The 20010-nt window shown below is 47.5% G+C and overlaps 1 protein-coding gene and 1 long non-coding RNA gene across 6 annotated transcripts in view; one reads left to right on the forward strand and one right to left on the reverse strand.

Annotated features, from left to right (window-relative positions):
- GMEB2 (glucocorticoid modulatory element binding protein 2) lies at positions 1 to 17993 on the reverse strand. 5 transcript variants are annotated; one of them, XM_083447465.1, is made up of 10 exons: positions 17826 to 17993; positions 13771 to 13969; positions 11054 to 11151; positions 8853 to 8980; positions 8504 to 8607; positions 8043 to 8200; positions 5403 to 5474; positions 4365 to 4502; positions 2398 to 2520; positions 1 to 1809 (listed from the first exon to the last, which is right to left on the reverse strand). In XM_083447465.1, exons 2-10 carry the CDS (start codon positions 13899 to 13901, stop codon positions 1163 to 1165), a joined length of 1599 nt encoding a protein of 532 aa, XP_083303591.1. In that variant the 5' UTR covers positions 13902 to 13969; positions 17826 to 17993; the 3' UTR covers positions 1 to 1162. The 5 variants fall into 5 exon arrangements, with proteins under 5 accessions (XP_083303591.1, XP_083303592.1, XP_083303590.1 ...); XM_083447466.1 differs by having other exon boundaries at positions 8853 to 8975; positions 13771 to 13972; positions 17826 to 17981; XM_083447464.1 differs by having other exon boundaries at positions 13771 to 13972; positions 17826 to 17981.
- Positions 17794 to 20010, forward strand: part of LOC310680739 — a 3974-nt gene continuing 1757 nt past the window's right edge. The window contains exons 1-2 of the long non-coding RNA XR_014512894.1: positions 17794 to 17900; positions 18584 to 19797. This is a non-coding gene — a long non-coding RNA (uncharacterized lncRNA). The remainder of the gene's footprint in view (positions 17901 to 18583; positions 19798 to 20010) is intronic.

The following is a 20010-nucleotide window of genomic DNA, read 5'->3' on the forward strand; positions in this document are numbered from 1 at the left end:
TATGCTTTCAAAAATATTTAATAGGTTATTCAAGAACTCTGCATTTGCTGCTCTCGACAAAGCCTCAGTGCAAGAACCCATTACCTTGGCAGCAGCATGTCTCCCTCCCAAGCACTTCTTTGCTGGTTCTTTTTTAAAAATACTGTCTTGTTATCAGTCCCTCAAGCCAGTTGGAGCAATCCAAAGCTAGCTCAGGAGCTGAACATTTTTGTTCTCCTTTCCCGCTGCACACCCTTTAGGCTAAAATGCCCTTTTCAAGGATGATACAGTGGTCTGAGGTGCTTGTGCACCAGGGGATAAGGCTCACTGGAAGCAGCAGCCGGCAGGGCAAGTGGACATGGAATCAGCCCTCGGCTGACATGGAAGAAGCTCAGGCATTCAACATTCAGCAGAATGACAGCCCCTGTGCACCCACCTCATAGCAGGAAGGACTGGAAGGTGTGATGTTCTAATGAAGGTATACAAAGAGGCCCATATGCTTTGGAGGTTATGGGCTTTCCTATGCAAATGGGTTTCTGCCGGCCCTGCATGCAAACCCTCCTGCTGAACACCCCAGGTCCTGAGGCTCACGTTGCAATTTTATCCCAGCCGGTAATATGGGCAGATCAGGGCTGTGCCTGCCACTGCATTTAGAAATGAGCAAATGCAAGCAAGCCTTTGAAACCCTTTCCGGTGCGTTTTGCCCGAGTCCACCTGCCAGAGCCCTGCTCTTCTCAGCTGCTCTCCCCCACATGACAGAGAAGCAGCCAGTCACGAGCATGACGCAACACACAGCCCAGCCTGAACCCAGAAAAGGTCCTTCTGGCTGCGTGCCCTGTAATTTCTGGAAAGCTTTCCTCCTCCTTGTCTCGCCTACCTCCATCTCTCCGAACATGCTCCTTGTTCCAGCTGGGGGTGGCCAGATATGGTACAGCGCTAACAAGCCGAGGATGGAAGGGCTGCAGCTTTTAATGGTTCCCGTGGAATAGTGATCTCTCTCTCGCCTGGTGTCCTCCCCTCCACACCTCTCTCTGTTCTAGGATCCCAACCTCACTATCCTCCCATTAGCCGACCTTGCCTCCCTTTCTCTATGCCCAGTGCCCCCTTCCCTTCCTCCTCCTCCTCAGAGGGACGGCCGTGTGAGCCCAGAGCACACCTCGGAAGGTGGGTCAAAGTCTCCGCTTCATTTCTGCTCAGGCTCGTCCCCCACTGTGGTTACCTCGATGGTTGTATGGTCTTCATTGGCTGTGGTGCCCTCAACAATGCTAGATGGCACAGTCATGATGGTGCTCCCGCTGGGAGACATTTGCGTAACGTTCTGAATGGCCGTGCCCAGTCCTGGCAGGGTGAGCAGCTGGAAGGGGCTCACCACTTTCAACACGGTGCTGCCATCCTGTATGGCCGCGGTGCTCAGGACTGTGAGGTTGGAAGCATCCGGGTGTATTTCAACGGCGTTGGGAAAAGTCGAGCCCGCAGAGGCCAGGACAGTGTATCCGCCCAGCAGTGGAGAAGCCGGGGAGCCAGCAGAGGTCACCTGCGCCGTCGTCTTCCCAAGAGCAGATGCCGGGAGGGTGGAGACCACTTTGCCTATGGGCAGGTTTGCCAGTTGCGTGACCGGCATCCCTGGCGCAAGGGCGATCTGCGCCGACTGAGTCAGGAGCTGGGAGGTGATGGCGGGAGGCCCTGAGGTGGCTCGGGTCAGTCTGGGGCGTTTCAGAGGGGACGGGATGGAGACTGGCGTCAGGGTCATCAGCACGTTGTTGAGGTGCTGCGATTTGTGCTTCAGCTCCTTCGCTCTCTTCCGGTGCTCATCGCACTGCTGCTCCAGAGCTGGAGGAAGAGGGAGAGAAAGAAAGGGCAGCGGATGAGCAAGGGCACCCACCAAGTCCAAACAGCCAGGAACAGAGGCTGGCCTCCTCTTCTTAAATGACACGGCAACTGTGGTATGGCATGGCAAGGACTGCTTTAAAACACAGTGGTACCTCGGGTTACAGACGCTTCAGGTTACAGACTCCTCTAACACAGAAATAGTACCTTGCGTTAAGAACTTTGCTTCAGGATGAGAACAGAAATCACGCGGCGGTAGCAGGAGGCCCCATTAGCTGAAGTGGTGATTCAGGTTAAGAACAGTTTCAGGTTAAGAACGGACCTCAGTTCCTACAAGCCATGTGGAACCTGTGCATAACCTGCCTGCCGCTCTTGCCATCTAGATGGCAGATGTAGGGAATCAGAAGCTGACACAATTTATGGATGCCGATGCTGGCATGTGCAAACCCCCAATACCATGGTGTCTTTTCACTAGTACTGTACTACGTTCCACGATTCTGGCAACAGAACACTGACTTCAGAAAGTCCTCCTGTGGAGGTTTCAATAGAGTTGATAATGGAACTGCAGCGTCTGGGACTAAGGAACTGTACCTGCCAAATCTCGCGTATACTGCTCTCGGGAACGGTCCATTTGGCACTTGTGACTGGCTAAAACTTTCTTCACCAGGTCCAGCATGCCGAAGTTCTGGACTGTATTGTTGAGCAAGACAGCATCTGGGAGGGAAAGCAACAGGTTAAAAAAAACCCTGACTGATGAGAAAAGCATGACAATGTGGGGTTGTTTTTTTTTAAAGAAACCCATTATTTTTCTTATTGTAGAGATGGGAGAGGGAAGGAAAAAGTGGATCACAATGCTGGAATTTTTATTTATCAAGATTTAAATTCCCATTTCCTCAACCCAATGAAGACTAAGTAAGTGTCACTCCATTTGCCTTTAAGTTGCAAATTTTTTGGAGCAGGGACCCAAATCATTTTCTTCTGCTTATGATGTTCTATAAAGTGTCATACACGCTCATTATTATTGTTAATTGTGTTTCTCATCCACCCTTCATGTAAAGTCCCAGGGTGGGCAGCAACATATTAAAACTCAATTAGGTAAAGGTAAAGGGACCCCTGATGGTTAGGTCCAGTCGTGGATGACTCTGGGGTTGCGGCGCTCATCTCGCTTTACTGGCCGAGGGAGCCGGCCTACAGCTTCCGGGTCATGTGGCCAGCATGACTAAGCCGTTTATGGCGAAACCACAGCAGCGCACAGAAACGCTGTTTACCATCCAGCCTGAGCAGTACCTACTTATCTACTTGCACTTTGAGGTGCTTTCAAACTGCTAGGTTGGCAGGAGCAGGGACCGAGCAACGGGAGCTCACCCCGTTGCGGGGATTCAAACCGCCGCCCTTCTGATCGGCAAGCCCTACGTGCCACCCATGTCCCAATAAAACTCAATTAAAACAACCACCCCAGCCCACCCATAAATCCCAGATCCCTAATGGTATGATATGACACTTTCCAATGATGCTTATGTTATTTAAAACAATTTTCTCCAGTATCAGCAATGAATGTTTAGTAAAGTAAAAGGAGGTATGATTTTTACGATGTACCTCCATTTGGTGATATATACAGCTGTTTGTACTCTACCACCAAACCACGCAGATTCTGAGCATTGCACACAGAATAAGTTGCACTAACTGCACTGATACATCACCATCATCATGAGACATTTTGCATCCCAGAATCAGGCTACGAAGGAATTTGGAATACTGTAGTTTTGGTTATTGAATAAGGAGGCAGGAAAGTGCAGCAAAAGGCATGGACAGGGGGGAAAATGCAGTCATACTTCAGGATAAACACACTTCAGTATAAGTATTTTCGGGTTGCGCTCCACGGCGACCCGGAAGTAATGGAGTGCGTTACTTCCGGGTTTCACCGCTCGCGCATGTGCAGACGGTCCAAATGATGCCACGCGCATGCGCGGAAGTGGCAAAACGCGACCCGCACAGTCACGTCTTACGTTCTGTTCAGGGTGCGAACGGGACTCCGGAATGGATCCCGTTCACATCCCGAGGTACCACTGTAGTAGCCATTACGGTATTGAAAAAAGAAGAAGACCCAGGGCAGGTCACTAAAGCTCTGAATCCCACCTACCTGGAGCCATATGCAAGACGCCCCTGATATTGCAATGTATAGAAGATATCATTCTTTGAAACCATGAGAACTAGTAGATTTATTGTTAAGTGAAAGCTGAGAAAAATCAGCATGCCGAATCCTGCACCACTCACCAGCTACAGAAGCAGGTAGCACACAAACCCTTAAACGCTACGAGTAGAATCTTCTTCCATCAACTTCCTAACACCTGTATTATCAAGTCAGAAAGTGCATAGCAAATGCTAAAATAAAAAATAAACACCGCAAAGTCCAAAACGCTGGTTACAAACCAGACTTCCCAATACTGCCAGCACTACCTTTAACGCCCTGCGCTCCTTAGATGTGCTAGCAATGCAAGGGATCTCTAAACAAGGAGACTTAAAAAGACAAAGCCATTTATTTGCAAGCCAGTTCTTACCGTTGAGTTGCAAGGGGGGCTCCTGAATCCTCTGCTGCAGGCCCTTCATGGTCTCCATGAGCTCCGCATGGAATTCCTGAATCACCTCTTCCAAAAGACCAGCTTCCTTTAGACCTCGCCAAAATGTAAATGTATCATCTGGAAGGAAGTGAGAGAATCCTGAAAAACCTGCAAAGCAGCAGGGGGAACGAAGCCGACCAAATGTTTGATAGACTCACCCCGGGAATATAACATTTGCCAAAGAGCAGCCTTGCAGTGATACCACACAAGCAAGAGGTCACATTGTTGGAGTCTACCACTTCAGATTAAAGGAGGAGTGTCATGTTTTAATTCCTCTCCCCATTCCCTACGAATAGAAAACTTGAATGCCAAACAGAACTCTTCTTTCTGAGTTCTGCAGGTGTTGAGTTATTTTACACGCAGGGAAGTTTTAAATTATGCAACTGCTCACCTGCGGTCTGAAGCGGTAGACTCCAGGAACAGTTTTTACAGCAGAATCTGCTACAAAAACAAGCTGCCATTAATGCAGGGACAGGTAATGTGGTAACTCTGACTGAGCCAACGTCGAACGGTTCAAGAATATGCAATTTCCCAAGTTATGCAGCCTCCTTCTTCAGCAAAAGTTGGACCAGTAAAACAAGTTATTCCTAAGTATGTTACTACCAGCATGCCAAAGGCAAGACAGTGTTATGCGAATAGATTAATGGAATCACAGACAAAACATCAGAAGCTGGCTTACACTGAATCAGACCACTGCTCCAGTTGCAGTCTAGAGTTTCAGACAGGGGTCTTTCCCAACCCTATCTGGAGACGTCAGGGGTAGAAATCTGGGGCCTTTTGTGCGTGAGGTGTGTGCTCTGCCACTGAGGCATGGCCTTATGTATAGAGATGGCAGTGCCACACAGCTGGCAACCTACATGCAACTTCCTTCGCACAAGCCTTTCAGATTTAGGCAGCCAATACGGAACAGAGGTGGTGGCACAGAAGATGTAGTGGGCTGAGGCCAGGCCACAGGAACGCTCTGCATGTGAAAATCACCTCCAATAGCAGTGGTCCAGTCCGTGGAGTCATCACACGTTTCTATGGTGATCGTGGCAGGAGACCCATTTACTGTGATTGAAACAAAATCAGCATTCAGAAATCATCAACAAAACCACTTTTTTGTTGGCATGCTGGCGAAACAAGTCAAGATGTGCCCTTCCAAGATACAGCCATTCTTCTTTTGCTTTATCTTGGTTTGTAGTTGCGTTAAGTTTTTCTACAAATTCAGTACAATTGCCAGTCAAAACCAAAGAGACATCTCCCTCGCATTTCTAAACCTAGCACAAATTTCGAACAAAATTCTCAAGATCTTAGCATTCTGTTTGTAGGGGCTGTTTGTAGTGCAGTGGGTGGCGCTGTGGGTTAAACCACAGAGCCTAAGACTTGCTGATCAGAAGGTTGGCGGTTCGAATCCCCGCGACAGGATGAGCTCCCGTTGCTCGGTCCCTGCTCCTGCCAACCTAGCAGTTCGAAAGCACGTCAAAGTCATGCTGGCCACATGATCCGGAAGCTGTACGCCAGCTCCCTTGGCCATTAAAGCGAGATGAGCGCCGCAACCGCAGAGTCAGCCACGACTGAACCTAATGGTCAGGGGTCCCTTTCCCTTTTTACTGTTTTTTATTAATTCATACGCCATCTAATGCCAAATAGGCTTCAAAGCGGTTTATTTGATAAACCACCCTGGAATCACAAACCATGAGGAGATTCCATTTTTTCTTCATGGCAACCCCAAGCTAGGGCACCATGACTAGCATCAGATCAGTCAGCAAGTTTCAAGGCTGTGTACCATGGAGTTGGGTCCCAATATCGGTGTTTTTGTTGTTCAATACAGAGCTTGGTTGATCCCCATACTTGGAATCAGAAATAAACTATCAACATAGGAAGACACCCTTTGGAGCTTCACCAAGTGTCTGGTGGCTGTTTATACTTCTATGAAACATTAAAATGAAACACACATACATGTGTACACAGGCAAATTCACATAACTGCTTGTACTCAGCCCAGAGGTCCACCTGCTATTCTATTACAATGAGTTCACCAAGGTCTCGGGCAGAAATCTTTCCCAGCACTCATGCCAGGGATGGAAACTTGGACCTCACGTATTCAAAGCACGTGTTCTACAGAGCTATGGCACCACTGGTGTAGGAAAATACGGAATTGCCTTATACCAGGTCAGACCATTGGTTCATTTAGCCTAGAACTGGATACTTCAGCTGGCATACCTCCTTGACATGGCAGAGCATGTATGGTGCCAGCTCCCAAGCGAGTACCAACCTGCCCCTAGGAAGACTGGCTACCGATGCCAAGGTTTTTCTGGCTTTCCCCAATACAGTCATACCTCGGAAGTCGAATGGAATCTGTTCCGGAAGTCCGTTTTTACTTCTGAAATGTTCAGAAACCAAAGCATGGCTTCTGATTGGCTGCAGGAAGCTCCTGCAGTCTATCAGAAGCCCCGTTGGACATCCGGCTTCCAAAAGAATGTTTGTAAACTGGAACACTCACTTCCAGTTTTCGATTGTTTGGGAGCCAGAACGTTCCGACTCCCAAGGCGTTCAGGAGCCGAGGTGTGACTGTACTCCCCTGGCTGAGCTGAAAGTCAATGTGATGTAGTGGGTAGCATGCAACACTCGAATAAAGGAGACCTGGTTTCAGCAGCTTGCTCTGCAGGGAGGCTTACTAAGTGGTCTTGGGAAAGTTACTGTCTCTCAGCCTAACAAACCTGTAGGGGGTTCAAAGAGGGATACCGTATTTCTCGCTCTATAGGATGCAGCAGACCATAAGACGCACCTAGTTTTCGGAAGAGGAAAACAAGAAAAAAAATATTCTGGATACCAGAGGCCAGGACAGCCAGCGGGATGGCTGCGTAGCGATCCCGCTGGCTGTCCTGGCTTATGGGATAGCCGCGCACAGCCTCTCCCGGGTAAGGGGAGCCTTCATCCCCTAAAGAGCCCCGAAGAGCCGCACACACGCTCCACGCGGCTCTTTAAAGGGAGCGCTGAGCAGAGCCTCCTGCCTGCATTCGCTCCATAAGACGCACACTCATTTCCCCTTACTTTTTAGGAGGGGAAAAGTGTGTCTTATAGAGCGAAAAATACGGTATATTATTTGGGAGATAGGATAGGACATACACACACACAAAATGAGTAATGATCAGCGCTATTTGCTCTGCAGGCAGCCTTCTGTGGGACATCTGTCCTCTTAAGTATGATATCCCAGAAGCTGAAAAGCATGGGTTGATTGATCAGCAGGGACAATGGAATGAATGGGTTGGTGACTGTATTGATGACCACAGAAATATTTGAGTCTCCTCCAGTTCTAGTAGAAGATTGCAGCCAAGAACCAGCCGGTTCATTCAAAACAGCACAGGGAAACAGCCTCATTACCCACCCTCCACTGGGCTGTTATTGCCACCCCCCACCCTCCGCAGGGTTGGCAAGATTGCAACAGTGCAACCATGACAAAAGGAGACACAACAAGGATATTCCTCTTCTGTATCATTCTAACAAAGGTACAGCGAGCCTTATTAGGGTCTCAACTGGTGGACCTTCAGATACTCCCAGACAACAACCCCCATCAGCTCCAGCCAGCATAACCAGTGGTAGAATTCGTGGCCTAGTGGAATGCAGTTCACATTACCATCTGCAGAGGCTGGCGTGAGAGGTATGTATTCTGTTGACGTCTGGCTTGTTAGGGGCACCCTAGCTCCGGTCAGGTCGATTTTAGTGCTTCGGCAGGTATTGGAACAAACTTTCGTATGCTCGTAAAAATCCAGCTTCCCCGAATCCATGATCTTCCTAAAACACACAAAACCAACGTGAACGTCCATCTCAGCTTTATTATTATTTAAATCACCCTGAAAACTCGCAAGTTGCATGTTCATGCTTCAGCTAGCTGTACCGAAATGCATTTCAATGAAGCCTACCTAGGAGACATACCCAATGGACACCTAATTTAGATACCAGATGGCATAGGTTAGGGCCTTGTGAATTCTGCCTCCCTAAGGCAAGAGGCGGTGGGACACACACATGCCCCAAAGATACGTTTCAGTTCTGCGTCTGCAGGCAGGAACACACAGGCACTCTCACAAACAGGCTAACCTTAGCATGATCCCATTCATCCGGATTGCCCTCTTCCAGTCCTTCAAGGTGGACTTGCCAGCCAAATGGACAAATTCCTTGGGACTTATCAAATGGTTGTCATACTGGAGGGAAGAGAGACATGTTGAGGTATAGGTTAATTATTCTAAAGGTATTTTGCTGTAATTCCTTTTATAAACCTAGTCACGTGCAAACTTTTTCTTCTCCCAATTTCTCTTCCCTTCCCATCTCATTTTTTAAAAATTTAGATGATGAGACCATGGGGGCTGGGATCTGTGTGCTTTTACAAGCAATACGTAAGATTAGAGAATGGAAATGTTACACATTACAGGATATAAAACCATCTCACCTGGACACATTTCACATTGATACCGGGGCAAACAAACTTCCTCCATATTAGGTTGGCTTTGCTATCTCCGCAGGTGATGGGATAAACTATCTCAGCTTCCACACAATCATCACCTTCAGCCATCTTCACTTCAGGGAGAGGGATCGGGAAAGATAAAAATTTTTGAAAAGGTTACAACCATTGATTGCTGGTTGGCAAAAGAAGTTTGGAATACAGTTGAGAGGAAAACTGAAAACAGGATGAAAAAGTATTTATTACTGAGCACCAGCCTGATTAACTGCTTCCCATAAATGAGATACATTACAATTATCAAGTTATTTACATAGAATCGTAGGGTACAACCAATGAACGTGGAGATACTGTTCTATGTCCTGAGCAGCTAACAATCTAAATTTCACCAGTGGTGAAAGTGGTAATTGTAAAGACATAGATGCCTGAATTAGAAACACACAAACTGCTTTTGTCCTAATAGGCCTCTCTATTTTGGACATCCCAGTAGTGATGTATGGAAGTGAGAGCTGGACCATAAAGAAGGCCGAAGAATTGATGCTTTTGAATTATGGTGCTGGAAGAGACTCTTGAGAGTCCCATGGACTGCAAGAAAATCAAACCTTTCCATTCTGAAGGAAATCAGCCCTCAGTGCTCACTGGAAGGACAGATCATGAAGCTGAGGCTCCAATACTTTGGCCACCTCATGAGAAGAGAAGACTCCCTGGAAAAGACCCTGATGTTGGGAAAGATGGAGGGCACAAGGAGAAGGGGACGACGGAGGACGAGATGGTTGGACAGTGTTCTCGAAGCTACCAGCATGAGTTTGACCAAACTGTGGGAGGAAGTGGAAGACAGGAGTGCCTGGCGTGCTCTGGTCCATAGGGTCACGAAGAGTCGGACACGACTAAACGGCTAAACAACAACAAATTTTTTGCATTCTACCTATCCTGCAACAGGTAAAGTGGTAACTCTGACCAAGCGAACTTTGATTGGTTTAAGAATACGCAAGTTCTCAAGCCAGAGAGATATGGGGCACAAACCTCTGGGGCAGCAAGGGGGTCAAAGGGTGGCATTCAACCACTACATTCCATCAGCACAGGGATTTCCACTTGCATGATTGGACATCATCGCTGCCGCCGCCACCGTGTCCTCCCAAAACGTGATTGAGAGGGTGGGGGGAACCCCTACATTTTAGGGGTTTGCATGGGGCAGCTGGGAAAAAGTTGGACCATTCCAGAATTAAGGAGTAGTGAGGCGAAACAGGCAGCAAGGTGTGCAGTGTAACAATATAGGAGGAGGAAGGGAACCGTGGAATAGGAAGGAAAACTAATGGTGAATATCTTGAGCCAGGGTTGATGGTCTTCAGCACCTGGACACAACACTGGCTCCTTAATTCCCTCCCCCCCCCCCCGAATGCACACCTATAAAATAGGCAAATGGTGACAGACAGGGGCCAGGAACAAAGTTACTGCCTCCATCAAGGCTGGGGAGATCCCCTCAGATGTTGTTAAGCTACAGTTCCCATCATCCCTGAATATGCTGGCTGGAGCTGATGGGATCTGGAGTCCAACAACTGGGAAGCCACAGGCTCCCTGTCCTGTTCTTGACCTATGTGACTTTCCCATACACTAAAGGTAAAGGGACCCTTGACCATTAGGTCCAGTCGTGGCTGACTCTAGGGTTGTGGCGCTCATCTCGCTTTATTGGCCGAGGGAGCCGGCTTACAGCTTCTGGGTCATGTGGCCAGCATGACTAAGCTGCTTCTGGCGAAACCAGAGCAGCGCACAGAAACGCTGTTTACCTTCCCGCCAGAGCGGTACCTATCTACTTGCACTTTGACGTGCTTTCAGACTGCTAGGTTGGCAGGAGCAGGGACCAAGCAATGGGAGCTCATCCCGTCACGGGGATTCGAACCGCCGACCTTCCAATCAGCAAATCCTAGGCTCTGTGGTTTAACCCACAGCGCCACCCGCGTCCCTCCCATACATTAGTGGTCTTCTATTAGGAACACAGAAGCCCACTGTCCTTCAGGAAAGGACAGATCCCCAGCAGTTTCCCCAACCTCAGAATGCTCATTCCAGGAGCTGGAAGCAAGAGCTGGAAACCCCTCAGCCTATGTGCTCTTGAGCCTTTCTGCTGGCAATGCTACCGGCTAATGCAAGTGACTGTGATACAAAAGAGGCAAGCCTCTGTTACTCACCCCACTTACCTAACAGGGCTTCTTTCAAATGTGCAGAGGCTGTAAAAGCAGCAGCGGCTGCAGAGGCTGCATTTTCCGTCTCCAGGGTGTCTTCATTTAGGTCATTGCTAGCAAGAAATAGAGACACAAACGGTTAAAAAGAAATGGGGAAGCTGCCTGTGCTATGGTAAGGTTTGCTCTGGAGAATGACTCCAGAGCAATTCCAACTATAATACACAAAAATGCATCTCTTCCCCTTAAGTAGGAAGTTGTTTTCCCCTGGAAAAACAAAGTTGTACACAGTGCAGCAATTTCAAGACTGCAACCCACTGATTCATATGGTTAAAACAATATTAAGCATGAAGGAAAAGCAGTTGTAAGGGAGTAAAGCACTGCTGCAAAGCTTAGAAATGCAGAACTGGAAGTAGCTTCTGAAGCCTGAGGACCCGATATTCAGGTACTTAACAACAATTTCAAAGTTTTCACCTTTTTTAAAGATATGTGTTCTGTTTCTGCTAAACATCCTAGAATCTAGAGGCATCTTGGTAGAGTTTATAGATTCAGGCAGAGGAACGGATCTTAATTCATTTAACACGTCTCAAACTCTCCACATGACACCCAATAATATCATTTCTTCTAGCATAGGCAGCGCTGCTCTGTTCTTCCAAGGAGATGGCAATTACTCAGGCAGATCCACCTAATCCTACCACCAAAAAACCGTTTGCACGGCTGGTTTCCATGACAAAACTCGTGGGTGGAAGCACTGCTCAGATTTTTTTGCATAGAAGTCAGGCTCCAAAAGTTTCCCCCACACAGGAGGTTTCATCAAGCAGGCAGGAAGATGATGGAAACAAGCACCACGGAAGCAGCAGCTTTGCTTCCGCTCCTGAAATCGCTTTTACTGAACACTAGAAAGGTTTCTTTCCCAAGCAAAGGCCAACATAGAAGGAATTACAGTAAGAACTAGAGGTTAAATGGTATGTAGCCTAGTAAACTACTCTGGCTTCAGAGCCCTCCTCAAACAGAGAAAGGAAAAACGGTGTACAACATTAGTTCCTGTGATTGACAGGCAGGATGAAGCCTCTGGATTAACCCAGCCTGACGTAAGGACCAGTAGCCTGCCCAACAGAGCAGACCCTTCTACTTATTTCACTTCCACTACCAAGGGGTGTGGGGTGGGAGAACACAAACCCTCGACTCCTGGATTTGGGTATGGCTGTCATCAAGTTGACATATACAGTGGTGCGTTGCAAGACGAAAAGAATCCGTTCCATGAGTCTCTTCATCTAGCGGTTTTTTCGTCTTGCGAAGCAAGCCCATTAGCGGATTAGCGCTATTAGCGGTTTAGCGGCTATAAAAGGCTTAAGGGATTAGCGAATTAGCTGCTAAAAGGCTATTAGCAGCTAGTGCCTTAGAAAAAGGGGGTGGGGAGTGAAAAAAACCCCCCAGGAATCGCAATACATTTTCGTCTTGCGAAGCAAGCCCATAGCAAATTCGTCCTGCGAAGCACCTCCAAAACGGAAAACCCTTTCGTCTAGCGGGTTTTCCGTCTTGCGAGGCATTCGTCTTGCGGGGCACCACTGTATTGCTGACCTCAGAGTGTTCCTTCTCATTTCACAATGGTAAATTTGGAACGCTAGGAACAGCCAGGGTTGACCTTCTGTTCAATTTCTTTCCATTTTCATGCATTAGATGCACATGCCTGCTAAAAGCCTTCTCTAAAGCAAGGGTGGGGAACTTCCAGTCCGTGGAGGAGGCCACTTCAGCCAAGTCACACCCACCTGCCCTGTAACCTCAGGTGTGGGGCAGGTAAAAGACCTGGCTCAGCAGAAAGAGTGCTTCAGGCACCGTCAATCAGCAGTGCCTGCAAAACCCCCTTGCAAAGTGCTCTGCAAGACCCGTTCAGGCACCTGAGAGCATAAGACTCCAAATCTCACGAGTTGCGGGTTCAAGCCCCACATTGGGTGAAAGATTCCTGCATTGCAGGAGGTTGGACCATATGGTCCTTGTGGTCCTTCCAACTCTACAATACTATGCTTCTAAGTCATTGTGACATTGGGTGATCACAGGTTGGAGGCGGAGGGAGTGAAGAAAACTGTCCAGCTCTCTAGCCAGATTAGGTGCCACACCCCTATGCTAGAGGTTTCACGAAGAGGTTCTTCTTGCTCCCTTTAATAACAAAAATCAATTCACTGTGATATGTACAGCATGCAGAGATCTATCCTCCCCCCCCCCAATTTTATGTTGTTGGGTGATTTTTGTGAATGAACTACAGTGGTACCTCGGGTTAAGTACTTATTTCGTTCTGGAGGTCCATTCTTAACCTGAAGCTGTTCTTAACCTGAAGCACCACTTTAGCTAATGGGGCCTTCTGCTGCCGCAGTAGCACGATTTCTGTTCTCATCCTGAAGCAAAGTTCTTAACCCGAGGTACTATTTCTGGGTTAGTGGAGTCTGTAACCTGAAGCGTATGTAACCCGAGGTACCACTGTATATATATTTAGTTTTAATGCATTTTTATTACATTTTGTTGTCCCTGTAAATTGCTTCCGGACTCCTTTTTGTGAAGCTGTACATAAACTGAGCAAATCTTATCTAACAGAGGCTGCTTTGGGTTTCCTTTAAATGTTATACGTTCTGAATTGTGTTTCTCCCATCCAAACTGAAGTGAAATGAACAGGGTGTGCGCAGCAGCTTACAACGCTAACGTCAGCCATCCCAGAGGCTAACTAATGACCGTTTGCTTACCTATGCTGGGAGAGATTGGTGGTAACTAGCACCGTTTTCACCTCCTCCATGTTACTGCTGTCAGCTATGTTGTCTGGAGTTGTGACCACCACCACCTCCTCCATGTGAACACTCACATCTGGGGTTGCCATCCGCAGGAAGGCTCGTACGGCAAAAAAGCACCAACAATGTGTGGAAAGCCCCTCCTGGAATCTTCACTCTGCTGTTACAGAACCAAAGAGTGAAGAGGTTATTGCTCTGCCGATCTGGCCAGCGGAATATTTGGTTTTCTACATCTGAATGTAAAAGGAATCAGAAGCGCACACACATACTACACACCAGGAAACGAGACCCAGTGCAATTTCAGAAGGACAGGGTGCTTAAGAGGAAGATGGCTCAACAGAACAAGCACACAGTGGCTCTTTCTGTGAAAGCCCACATCTTAGATGAGTTAAATGCCAGAGAACTGGATCCCAAATGGCTGCTTGTGCATGTGATAGAGAAGCCAAAACACTTCTCTAAAAGACAGTGAGATTCTGAACGGTTTAAAACTCCATTCCCCGGAGTAGATGTTAATACCTCAGGTAACGCACAGAAAAGCTCTGCTGGATAGCTACTGAAGGATGCAATGGGGGCAGAGAAGCAAGGTACACTGGTTGTCGGATGAGTTAAGACATTTAAGCTGAATACATGAAACTATCCTATACCAAGTCAGAGCCTCGGTCTACGTAGTTCAGTACTGCCTATTTTGGCAGTGACTCTCCAAAGCCCTTTTAATCCTTTAATGCAGGAATGGAGAACCAGTGGCCCTCCAGATGTTGCTAGACTGTAACTTCTGCCATCCCTGACCATTGGCTATACACACAGACACCATGGCTCCTGCTACTAACCAGCAACCAGTTTCAGGAGCTTACGCAATAATGGATTTTTCATAGACCATGCACATCCCCATATAGCTTTGGCAAGCACTTTTAGAAAATTAATTTAATTCACTGTTTGTCATTTACTCTGCTCTACAATATTTTAATGACTTTATTATACACTGCTTTATTCTTTAAATGAGACAGCATTTTAGAAATCCTCTTACAATAAACCACTATATAGCCACGTATCTGGCAATGTTTGTGTGTCCATGTGAGATTTATATGCAAGGCTGAAATAAAGCAAAACGAGTAAACTGTAAGCAGCCAATGAACAAAGTTTAAAATCAGCAATGTGTCATAAGAGGTTCTTGTCCCCTGTAAAAGCAAGGAGGATGTTTTCTTTTTTAAAAAAATGATTTTTATTAAAGATTTTTTTGGGGTACTAAAAGCCACAATTGCAGCACTGAGTCAAGATGGGGTGCATTTGAAGACGGGAAAGAGACTGTATACAACATTTAGATATGCGGCAGACTCACCATATCATGCTATGAGGCTGTAAGCAGAAGAAGGGAAAAAAGAGGAAGGAAAAACAGTACCAGCAGCCATTGCACGCTGAGCAAGATTTGACAATTCACAAGCAATGAACTGAGTAAGCATATTTAAAAAGAGGGGATATCTGAGCATTCTTTTTAAACTAAGATTTGAGAATGACCTCCAGTGCTCAACCTGGGATCCTGGGCAAACTAAAGAGAGAAGTACAAGTATGCAGCAAATGGTACCCATTCAAGGGTTTGTGTCTGCAAGGTCTATGAAAACCAAAACCACAGTCATTCCTGCACGGCTTGGTTGACACTGCAGTCATATTTGCTGCTTTGCCCACTCAGTCTCCTGGCAAATACCCTAATTTAGTCTGAAAGACGCACGTCTCCAGATATGTGCAGGGGAAGTGCATCTGGCAAAAGGCAGACTGGAAGAATCTGTGAAACAGGTTATGCACACTCACCCTTTCAAGAGAACTACAGATAAAATATGCTTTCGGTACCTAAAAGGAATAAACTGGAAAAACCGCATACTGTGGGATGAACTCGGAGATAATGCAAAAATACAACTAGCTTGGTCCACCGTCATACAGCACTTTAGCAATCTGACAGAAGGAAGTTTAAAAAGCTGCAGTCATCTCATTTTTTCCCTGCCTGCAACTAGTTCTATCTATTATCTATTACATAATAACCTGAAATGAAGTGGTTTATCCCCTTACAGTGGTTTATATGCAGACATTGAGATTCCCAAAATAGGTGCAAGATTGCTGTTAATTAAGCAGAGGCCCTTTTTGCTGCAACTATTGCATGCAGCAACTACCAAACAAAACTGACTCACTTGTACTTCTTGAGCTTTGTGAATGCTCTTTCTGCTGGTGGTTTTTATTTTATGCTACTGCCTTAATGTATTTTGGCTATTCTAACAATCTGAGATTGTTTTAAACTCTGCCCATATGAAGTCATTAATTTTATTAACCCCCTTCCTTTATGTTCTGCCATGTCAAATTGTAAACTGCTGCAGTGACCTGTTCTCTCCTTTTTGGGAAAACACAATGCGCACCAGTTGGCGCTATACAAAGAGTAACATTGATATGGTCTTAATTTTTGATTGATTTATTTTTTTAAAAAACCCTGCTTCAAAATTATTTGTAATTTTTAAATCTCATTTTGTTGCCTCCCCTCTTTCAAAACTGCAGATTGCAAGCTCCTTTGGGGGAGGGGATTGTACTCCTGTGCCAACCATCAGAGTTGGGGCCCACATGTTTGTGGGACTTGTCATCCCTAGGGGCAGAGGCTGGAGGCCACGAGCCAAAGAGGGGAAGCACCAGAGGCAAGGCTTCTTGCCCAGGGACCTCAGGCATCCCTCCCTCCTGCACTTTGCAAAAAGGAAGAAGCACTTGTAGTACTAATATATGTATCATGACCAAAGGAGGAATGACCACTGGGAGGAACACAGAGGGGGGAACCCTCAAACCTGAACCTGCCCAACCGGACACCTTCTTCTGCCCTACCTGCAACAAAACGTGTCTCTCCCGTATGGGTGTCTACAGCCACAGCAGGCGCTGTAAAACTCTCCAGTGGTTGGACTTCATATCAGAAAGCCCACTCTTCCACTTATCTCCTGACCAGAGATGGGAAGGCCTGGGGAAAAAAAATCAGGAAAATGGGGGGGGGGCAGGTTTTCCCCTAATTTCCCAATTTTTCCCCTTATTTTTTCTTTCAAAACAATTATTACAAAACTATTTACATATAACACAAACAGGACAAAAAACCCATACAAACAAACACAGACAATAACAACGTTCCGATTCACCTCATTGTACTTTTTACAGTTTATTAATCTATGTGCACTTCATTATTATTATTATTTTCTGTTACTTATCAAAATAAATTTTACTTTGATACGTTTCCTTATACTTCAAGATTCAATCTAAATCTGTCAGGAGATTTGCATTATCATAATACTTTCTAATGTATTCTTTAAATATCCAATCTCCCCCCCCCCCCCCCGCCTTCCCATCTCTACTCCTGACACAGCTGAGTGCCAGCAAACAAACCACATGAAGCGGCATACAAATTCCGTTAAATAAATAATCGCCATTGAGAAAAGTGCTGTATAAGTTTTCTGTGTTTTTTTTTTAAAGGGTAAACAAAAACAAGACTTATATTTGGAACCGGGCTCGAGGCAAGTAAGCAAGCAAGAAAGAGGCGAGCCTCCCGCGCACCACGCGCGTATATGCAACAGTGCGCGCGCGCGCACGAGCCTCCCTCGAGCCTGTGAGGAGAAACGCGAGGTCCTCCTCCTCCTCCGCGGAAAGATCCGCGAAGAAATCCTCCCGTCCACACGGGGGGGGGGAAGCCGTCCAGCCCTTTAATGCTGGCTCGCGACGCCGACTGCGGGCACGCGCACGGGGCCGCGTGTTTCCTCCGCCCGCCCCCCCCTTCTTTCTGCGCAGCGCGTGAGGGGGGGGGGCGCCGCCGCAGAGCGCGAGGAGGAGGGCGGCGCGCGCGCGCCTGGCGCCACTGGCTGCGCGAGGGAAATGCGGGGCGGCGGAGGGGGGGGGAGGGGAGGGTGACGGCCGAGCGTTCCTGCCGCTGCCGCCGCCGCCGTCACGTCCTGACGCTCCGCAGGGACCTGACGGACTGGACGGAAGGCGGGGAGGGGCTGCCTTACCTCAGCCGCTTGCCGTCCGACGCCCGGCCTCGGGTTCCGTCCGAGCGGGTGGAGAAGAAGAAAGAGGAGGAGGAGGTGGGTTTTGTTTGTTTTTCCCCGCGGGGCGGGCGGGGGGGGGTGTCTGAAGGGAAATGGCTGCCTTGGCTTGTCTATATATATCTCTGAGGGAAGCTTGGGCTGCGGCGCGCGCGCAGGGCGCCTCGGGTCCTTTCTGCGCAGGCGCAGGCCTCCTCCCCCCCCCCTCCTCCTCCAGCTACCTAGCCGAGACTTATTTGACACGGCGAGGGCGGGGGTGGATATGGGAGGCCGCCGCCGCTGCTCTCAACTTCTTTTCGGGCTCGCCGGGGTGAAATAAGTCCCGGCGGGAGCGCAGCGCGCCTGCGCGAGGTGGAACGCGGAGAAGGGGCAGAGCTGGCTTCGCCGGCTTCGCGCGCTTTGGCGAGAGAGACCGAGACCGAGAGCGCGCTTGTGTTTCGGGAGCGCGCCCTGTGAATACTCGGGCGGCGTGCTTTTGCTTTGCTTTATTTCTTTAGGCGGGTTTCTGCGCTGCCCAATGAGCAGCGTCCTCCGCCTCTGGGGATTCACGATTCAAAAGCAAATTCAATACGCAAGTGCACGTTTTGTAAATAACGTCGAGGGCGGCTTCCGCGGGGTGCGCGTTGCAAAAATTGATATATGGAAAAAAACTACTAAGGAATTGATTGATTTATTTAGGGTATTTACACATTATGCTTTTTTAACCCCCAATGTTATTACAGGGTCCGGCCATCAGTTCTCGCCCTCCCTCCTCAAAGGTTTAGGGTAGGTAGCAAAGGGGGGTTGGGGGAATCCACGTGAAGCAAAACAAATGCTCGATTAAAATGTGGGGAATGAGAAAAATTAAAACCTGCACATCTTGTGTAACTTAAACACCAAGCCAAACAGGAAACAATTTTTATATTCATATATGTATTCAAATGAAATCAAGGTGTCCTGTTCCATGAGCCAGAAGCTTTGCATTACTTAATCCAGCTGTTAAAGGTGTCATCGACTTTGAAGACACTTGAACTCAGGACGCAATGGAGAAACGTGCTAAGAGGAAGGCACGCCTGGCAAACCCACACCCTGATCAACTCCTGCCCGGAAACCAATGTCCCCACTGTGGAAGGATGTGTGGATCCAGAATTGGCCTCCACAGTCACTTATGGACTCATTGTTAAAACCGTGTTTATGGAAGACAATCTTACTCAGCTATGAGTGATCGCCAAAGAAAGATTACTTAACGGATCTGGTCAAGCATGTTACAAAGTAATCATGGTATTGCTGTTTTGTTGATGACTTCAAAGCCTTAACACTTCAGACAAGGCTTTAAATCTTGGTGTTGCAGCAGGTAATAATGATAATCTTGGTGGATGATGAATCACCCATGTATTTCAGTCCTCTTCTTGAGAAAAAAAACACCCTCTCATGCTGTCCTGTTATTGCCAAGGACAAGGGTTCTGAAACAGCTGTGTGCTTTCTTCTCCAAATTGTGAAAAAACACGAGAACAAGAAACGAAAATTAATCTGTCATGAAATAGAATTTCACAGGGATTGTGAAGGCCTATGTGAAGATTCCAGAGGCTGAAGCCATGTTTACAAGAATCGGTGACAATGTTATCCTATCATAGGCTGCCAGTAGTGGAAGCAAACTGAACAGCTTCAGCTCAGGTGCCATGCAACCTAGTTGAAAAAGAGAAAATACTATGAGTGTGAGATCAGGGTGGTTCATTTGGAGACATCTTTTTATTGGAGAGCACCCTTCAATCCTTGTATAATTAATCTGTTAATTCACAGTCTCCCAAGAATTTTGCCTTTTCTGAATGTTAATATGTTACTAATAATATATCATTATTTAAGTAAAAAAAAAAAATCAAGTGGAACTCGGAAGAATAGGAGGGAAGAGAAGCAAGCCTTCAGGGCAGTTGAATTGGTGTTCTGAGTGACAGTAAAGGTACCCCTGCCTGTACGGGCCAGTCTTGACAGACTCTAGGGTTGTGCACCCATCTCACTCAAGTGGCCGGGGGCCAGCGCTGTCCGGAGACACTTCCGGGTCACGTGGCCAGCGTGACATCGCTGCTCTGGCGATCCAGAGCCGCACACGGAAACGCCGTTTACCTTCCCGCTAGTAAGCGGTCCCTATTTATCTACTTGCACCCGGGAGTGC

This window comes from Podarcis tiliguerta (assembly GCF_965153285.1).
Source record: "Podarcis tiliguerta genome assembly, chromosome: 6".
NCBI classification, from domain to species: Eukaryota; Metazoa; Chordata; class Lepidosauria; order Squamata; family Lacertidae; genus Podarcis; species Podarcis tiliguerta.